Below are 7,128 nucleotides of genomic sequence, written 5' to 3'. Positions count from 1 at the left end.
GCCGCCGCCGCCTCGCGCCTGGCCCGGCCCGGCAGCGCGGGCACGGGCGGCCGTGAGGGGCGGCGGGTCCGGGCCCGGCGGAACGGTAACCCTTCATGAAGAGGCCTCAAACACAACCTCCTCCCGTCGCGCTCTGCAGCGGGCAGAGCGACCGTTCTTATTTCCGCCCTTTCTCCATATGCAGGCCTCGTGGCTCTCTGTGCCACCTTTAAGCGCTTCAGCTGAGGGGGAAAAAGTAGACTTTTCACTAGCAAAAAAAAAATCAACCCATGTGCTGAACCACTCGTTGCCGCCGCTGCTGGAACGACCGTGGACGTGTCTGCAGTTTTAAGTGGGTTTTTCTGATGCGCAGTTCCTCTGCAATAAGTACGTACATACGGACTTCCTGAAGGAGGCGGTTTAGCGGTCAAATACCCCTGAGGCAGATTTTATGGCGAAGCTTTCTGCCGTCAGCTGACGCATCGGCACGCGCAGCGTGTGAACTCCCAAGTTACCTCCAGGAAGTTTTTATTGACCCGTGACCAAAATAAAGTTCTGCTTCCTAGTTGTTGGTTTTTTGGTTGTTGTAAGCTTGACAGAGGTGAGTCATTGTTTCACGACTACCATTTTAAACTGCCAATTGCTATATTGCAGTTTTACGTCTGTTATCTGAGGTACGACAGAAGCCAGTCCTTATATTTTCCAGTGACGTGTAACAAAAGAGATTTTGTTGGGCCCTTGAAATAGTAGAGCAAGACAAAACATGCATTATTACTTCATCCAGGTTTTATAAGCGCTTCCTGTGATTGAACTGTCCAGACAAAGTATAAATTCTGCCTTTCATGAGGCTGTGGCCCGCGTAGTTTTCATGGTGAGGTCCGAAGCCCGTCAGCGCGCTCTACTGCTAACGTACTACGGGAGCCTGTCACAACCTACTGAATTCCAGCCAGAACTGACTACTTTGTGCCTCCTTCTTTGAAACATGGGGCCGCTTCGCTGCCAGAATTCGGGTCCACAGCTTCAGCGAGCTTCAGCGCTCGGTTGCGGCAGCGACAGCATCGCTGACCCTCCCGGGATCGGCTGCAGTCGCTAAGCCAGAAATGAGTTTTTAAGCCAGAAATTAGTTTCAGCCGCATTTTCACCAAGTTCGGCTTTGCGCTATCGCGGCGCTGCCAGCCTCCCCCCGCGCCGCGCTGCCGGTGCCCGTGCCGGGGCGGGTGCCCCGCCGTCCCAACGGGGCCGATGCGGGGGCAGCGACATCGCTCCTGCCCGGGGCGCCGGCCGGTACCGGCGGGCTCCGCTGTGCTCCCCTCGTCCCCGGCGGCCGCTGAGGGGAGCCCGCCGCGGGGAGCGGCGCGAGCGGAGCCGGGCCGGGCCGGGCCGGGCCGGGCGGGGCAGGGCAGGGCGCTCATTACCACAGCGCTGCGCTGAGGCGGCGGCTGTTGCGGCGGCGCGGCGGGTGGGTAGCGGCGGGCGGCTCCTCCTCCTTCTCGCCGGGCGCAGCATGGCGGTCAAGGTGACTCTACCCCTCCATCGCTTGTGGCAGGAGGAAGAACGGGGGGATTCCCCCGTCTGCCCGGGGTGGAGGCGGGCGGCGGGAGGAGGCAGCCGCTGCTGCGGAAGCCCCGCGGGGGGCTGTGGGGAAGCCGCCGGCGCTGTGTTGGGGGGGTAGTGATGGCGGGGCGGCCCCGGGGAAGGGGCAGCCTCCGCCCTCTGAGGTGAGGCGGCGGGGGCGCGGGCTCAGGGCGGGCTGGGGGCCGTTGCCCGGTGGCGGTGGCGGCCGGGCCCGGCGGGCGGTGGCTGGTGTCGCGGAGGACCGGGGCGCCCCGCGGGTCTCCCCGGCGGGCCGGAGCCTGACAGCTGTCACCGGCGCTGAGCCCTGTGGAGTCCCGCGGGGAGCACCGAGGGCTCCTGGTCGAGACTCGCCCTGTGGGGTCGATAAGGGACCGGGCATCGCCGACCTTATCAGCGCAGGCGGCGGTTCTTATCTCCTCCCTGTCAGTAGCCCGGCTAGCGAGGCGCTAACTTGTGTGTGTTTACAGGTGCAATCAACCAAAAGAGCGGATCCTGCTGAACTACGAAGTATTTTTTTGCAGGTAAAGAGATCTGTCTAACGTTGTTTGGCTGACAGACGCTTATTTTTGCCCTTGCGTCAGTTCGCCATGGGACCGTACGCGCGTCGTGCTGGTGGGACACTTGAAAGTTCACTTTGCGGGCACAGTGTGTTGAAAAGGGCCTTCAAGGGTTAGGGAGAAACTGCTTCTGACACAAATGGTGATTAACCATTTCTGAATGATAACCTTAAATAATTTCCAGGGGTACTTTCTAATTTCCTATAAAACAGATAATTATAACCGCAACTAAGTACTGCTATTTTTAAAATTCATTTCTGCAAGATTCTGAAAGTTCTTCTTCCATGGCTGTATATTTTGGCTTTGGAGTTTATGTGTGTTCCTCCTACAAATGAATGGACAACTGGCAACATTTTTAGAACTTAAAATTGATTTCTTAAGACTGATGTATTTCATAATATTGTCCCTTGCAGGGCCTTAGAATTAACATACAAATAACAGCATGAAGCTTTCTCCACTCCCCTTATTTACAGTGAAGCACGATCTGAAAGGAAAATCCAATCGATCCTAAAACTTTGATAAAAACGTTTGGTTCAGGCAGATGGAATAAGAACAACTATGTTTTAAGTCCATAGTTGGGGCATTGATATTTCCAAAATCACTAAAATATATTTTTTCTTTTCCCTTTATGTTGAGTATTACACAGTGCATTCAAGAAGCTTTCCTCTATGAAAAAGGAAAAAAAAAAGTATTAAAGCTTTTTCATAAATAATATAAATAATACAATCTATTATTTCATCTTTCACATGTATCTTTTGGTCCTACCGTATTATGTAATGGTTTCCACATAAGATACCTTTTTGCCTGAGAGAAACCATAATTTTGGCAGATTTTTGCGTTGGCCTGTTGGATTACACTGATAATGTTGCTGGAGTGCTAAAACTTAGAACGCTGGAATCAACCAGTGAAAGCCCAACATTTAGTTTCTGGTAAAAAATCTTCCATCACAGGTTCATTTATGGTTGACGTGACATTTAGCTTTTGTAGGTAAGGAATACGGTAGAGTATGTTAATAAAAAAAGCAACATGAAAATTTAAAGTATATATAAATACAGTACAAAAATCTGTGGTTCTATAACATCACACAGCTCTTTTTGCAACTTTTGCATGTTTGATTGCAAAAAAGTGAAATGTGGTGTCAAAATACTCTGTTCATGTTGGAAATGTGGACTTTTTAGGATTGTTGACTTCCAGTCAGTAGGAGTGCTTTTTTCTGGAAATAAGTGAATTGTTTGAAGTCCTTGATTTTGGTCATACAGGGAAAAATGGAGAGGAAGAACATTGTACCACTGAATCTTTAAATTGCCTCTCTGACAATACATGTTTTACTGACCTAAAAAGCAGACAGTCTGGTTTTAAAACAGCTTTTTGGTCTTCTCTATGTCTGTCTTGTAATCTTCAAAGAAACATGCAAATTAAGTTGTAGATTGTTTTGTGCTCTGGGGAATGAAAAATACAAAAGCTCTCCTGTCTTCTCTTGAGTATTTGAGATTTGCAGTAAAAAAAAGATAAACAACACAGACACTTCTGGCATAGGAGGAGAGTTTATATTTCTTTTGGATGATATTTGATTATAATTTGGTTTGAAATTGTGCTTTTTGTTTGATAGATAGGAAGCAAGCTTAGTTGCAGACTTTAAAAAAATCAAAAGAGGACCCACTCTTTCGAAGACTTAAGTTGTAGAGGGCCTTGTTATGAGATATTGCTAGTCAGGGGTCAGATATGTCATGCTCTTTGCTGAGGGTGCTGGCCTGTTCTGTGAGCTGCAGCTAAAGGGCATGCATTCCTTCCTAAATTTGGCTTCCCTTGGAAATGGGCCCAAGGGAAGATGTGAGCTCTAGGCCTCTTCGTCATCCACCTTATTCATAGAGAGTGTACTTAAATTTCCTTCTGTATCCTCTAAAGTGATATGTGTCCTCTGTCCATCCAGTTAAAGTTGTATCTTAAGGGATGCTTCATATACACCTTTCTCTTAGACTTTCTGAAGCTTGCTATATGTTTATTTTTATTATTTTAAAGTGTTAAAAATCTTAAGTTTGACTTGTATTAAAAAAACATGCTATTATATCAATGTAATCCTGTAACTATGAAATGCAGGCATTGAAATTCCATATTTATGCACTATCAAATAAGTTACCTCTCAGTTGTTTGCTAACCACTGATTTCAGTAACAACTGTAAAGAACACAATAGAAATTCACTGAAGGATAAAAGAGTTATGTAGAACAGCAGTTACCAGATTTCTTAGTGAGACTTCATTCTTTATTCTTAGGCAAGACACAGTCAGCCCTTGGGGAATATGGTTGAATTATTCCCTGCCTGCTGAATGGGAGTGGAACCTGTCCAGCAAGGTGGAGAAAGAGACAAAAACAAATTCCCAATTTTAATACAGGAAACTCCACCCTCCCTCCCCCCCCCTTAAAAATGTCCCGAATCTCTTGCTGATAGCTTAGCTTAAAAAAAATAAAAAATAAAACGTTAAGAGCACCCAGGTCTCTTTTGTTTTGGAACTTATTTCTCCCCTGCCCAGATAAAATAATTGGGATAGAGAAACCCTTTGAATTGAAAACTATCTTTTTCAAAGAAAGCACTATTTCTGAAAGTCTGGCGATACCTAGCACTATATTGTATGAACAGTGTAGGGTTTTTGTGTGTTCGTGCTGTGTGATGATGTTTAAAAAGAAGTCTCATGCAAATTCATCAAGTGCTTACCTGCGACAGCCTATAAATGTATAGTGAGAATTTTGTGTTATAAAGTAATATAATTCAAGACTGAGGAAAATACAGATTTGATTGATGTGTTATGTTTTATATGCAAATTAAGATATAATTTACAATTGCCTATTTTGTGCTAAAAGATTCCAGACTTAAGTCATATGGTGAAAAGGTTACTTGAGGACATGCCGAAAGGGAATAGCCTAGCTGCTTTGTCAGGCCTTAATTTATTGGCCCACTGCCAGACTCTTTCAAAATACCATGACCTTCTCATATGGAGCAAAATGTATCTGTCAGTTAATTATTTTTGTCTCAAAAAAATTTTAACAAAACTTCCCCCCCACAGTTTTTATTGTGAAACAATTCACTGTTTGTAATAAACTCAAACAGGTGTCTGAAGAGAAAAGAAGATTATGGTGTTTAGATTTTGACTGTCTTTGATATGCACTCCACTGTCATACAGTTGAATTCTGTTATTCCTGAAGATATGCTCCATACTCTGCATGTTTGATGGTCCTTCATACATAAAACTTTCCTTGGATTGCATGTCTTGCAGAAGAATTTTGCTTCATAATGCATTTTTTTAGTCACTTGTGTATATGACTGAGAAGAGAACCTTCTGAGTTGTCTCAGTGAAGCCATGGTTTCATTATATAGTCATCTCGGCAGCAGTGCTGAGTTAAAGGATTCCTGTCCACTGCTTTGTGTTCTTATTTTTGTGGAAATCATTGATTTTAATTCTGGGTTAGTTCAACAATCTGATTTACAGTGCAGACTTGCAAACGGCTGTCATCATAGCTGTAGGGTGGAAGAGGGAGAGATGATGAGGTGATGTGAGTGGCTGGTATTGTGGAAGAGGTACAGGAAATGCTTAAGCAGGCACTGATGCTGATGCAAGCTCCTTTACGCTGAAATACTGCCCTGACTGAATCGGTTGGGTTGCGTACAGCTGAAACAAGCATGAGACGTGTGAATGATCCCACTTATCGTCATGGAGTGTTACACCTTAACAGGTATTGTGGGTAGGTCTTATTGTTAATATTCAAATTCCCTGGTAGAGTAAGAGCCCCTTTTGTTACTCTTCCACATAAAGCTGTATCAGCTGAATCGAGATACTGCAGTACATGGTGGAAAAGTTACAAATTACAGATAAGGCCATTAGTTGAATTTTGAATTCACTGGCATAGATGTTGCAGTGTAGGTCTTGGGTGGCTTGCCATTTCTTTTTCTGCAGAGAATACTTACGTAGTCATCTTTTAACGACTAGAACCTAGAAAGGTGAATTACATTTTTACACATGAATTAAAAATCACTACTTTTATTTCAAATCCAAATTCTGATTAAACAGCTGTGTAGTTTTATAACTTCACTTTCTCAGAACGAACACGGTTATATGTGTGCATAGGAAGGTCTGCATCTAAGTCATTGTGTGTACAATAGAGAGTGAACAGAAGAGATGGATTTTAAACTACTAAATAAGCTTGCCTACAGGTTTTGTGAGCAAAAATGCTGAGAAACGAACTCAGTCATCAAACTGGATTGGGTCACAGTAGCTTAGGGAAGTAGACATCTTTTGTGAGCTACTTTCCTGTGTTGCAGGATGCAAATATAGCTTAATTTTGAAATCTGAAAACTTAGGTTTAATTTATAAGATTACTGTCATATCGTAAATAAACTACAAGAATTTTTTCCTGCAACTATACCGCCATCTTGAAACAAGATTTGAGGGATATGAACTTCCATTATATATTTATATATTTTTATGTGTGTATATATATATATATATGAACTTCCTTTTATTCATCACTTGCAATGCTTTCTACTCCTGCCTTAAGAATGGCATTACCCAGTGTAACTGGACAGCTGAGGGCATAGAATTTACTTCATGCTAAAATCTTCACTTTTAATTTAAAATTGACCCATAGATAAGAACCAGTGATTAATGATATGAAACAGAAAAGTAATCAGTAGGAATACTGATACAGACATATGGCAGTTGTTTTGGTGTACAAGTAATAAAGGTGTACTTGGTTATTTTATTTTTAGTTTTATTAATATTTAAATTGTATAATTCTGAAATTTGCCTGTGGTTTTTACTTGAAAATGTATTGTTAATAAAATTAAAACTCAAAGTAAACCATTTTAATTGACCCAAATCCTTTTTTCTGTGTGTCAATTTTCACTTAAATGGAAAATGCCAAACTCATTAGTTTCAGGATAAAAATTAATCTGAAAAGTTATCTCTCACAAAAAGAGAAGAGAAACAATATATATTTTCCAAGCTAACTATAAGAATGATCAGG

At 43.3% G+C, this 7,128-nt stretch overlaps 1 protein-coding gene across 3 annotated transcripts in view; it reads left to right on the top strand.

Annotated features, from left to right (window-relative positions):
• Positions 1-20: 20 nt before the first annotated feature.
• SLC25A12 (solute carrier family 25 member 12) overlaps positions 21-7,128 on the top strand; it is a 51,925-nt gene continuing 44,817 nt past the window's right edge. Inside the window, exons 1-2 of one of the 3 annotated variants that reach the window (XM_054207926.1) lie at positions 21-580; positions 2,022-2,075. Coding sequence is in view for 1 of the 3 variants with exons in the window: in XM_054207925.1 (XP_054063900.1) it covers positions 1,484-1,495; positions 2,022-2,075 (66 nt within the window). In the remaining 2 variants the exon portion in view is untranslated. Of the gene's footprint in view, positions 581-1,368; positions 1,496-2,021; positions 2,076-5,657; positions 5,839-7,128 lie in introns of those variants that run through there. The other 2 variants (XM_054207925.1, XM_054207927.1) reach the window with 2 other exon arrangements.

This window comes from Rissa tridactyla, chromosome 7 (genome assembly GCF_028500815.1).
Source record: "Rissa tridactyla isolate bRisTri1 chromosome 7, bRisTri1.patW.cur.20221130, whole genome shotgun sequence".
Taxonomy (NCBI): domain Eukaryota; kingdom Metazoa; phylum Chordata; class Aves; order Charadriiformes; family Laridae; genus Rissa; species Rissa tridactyla.
Note: the sequence above shows the minus strand (reverse complement) of the source record. Positions and strands in the feature narration are given on the sequence as shown.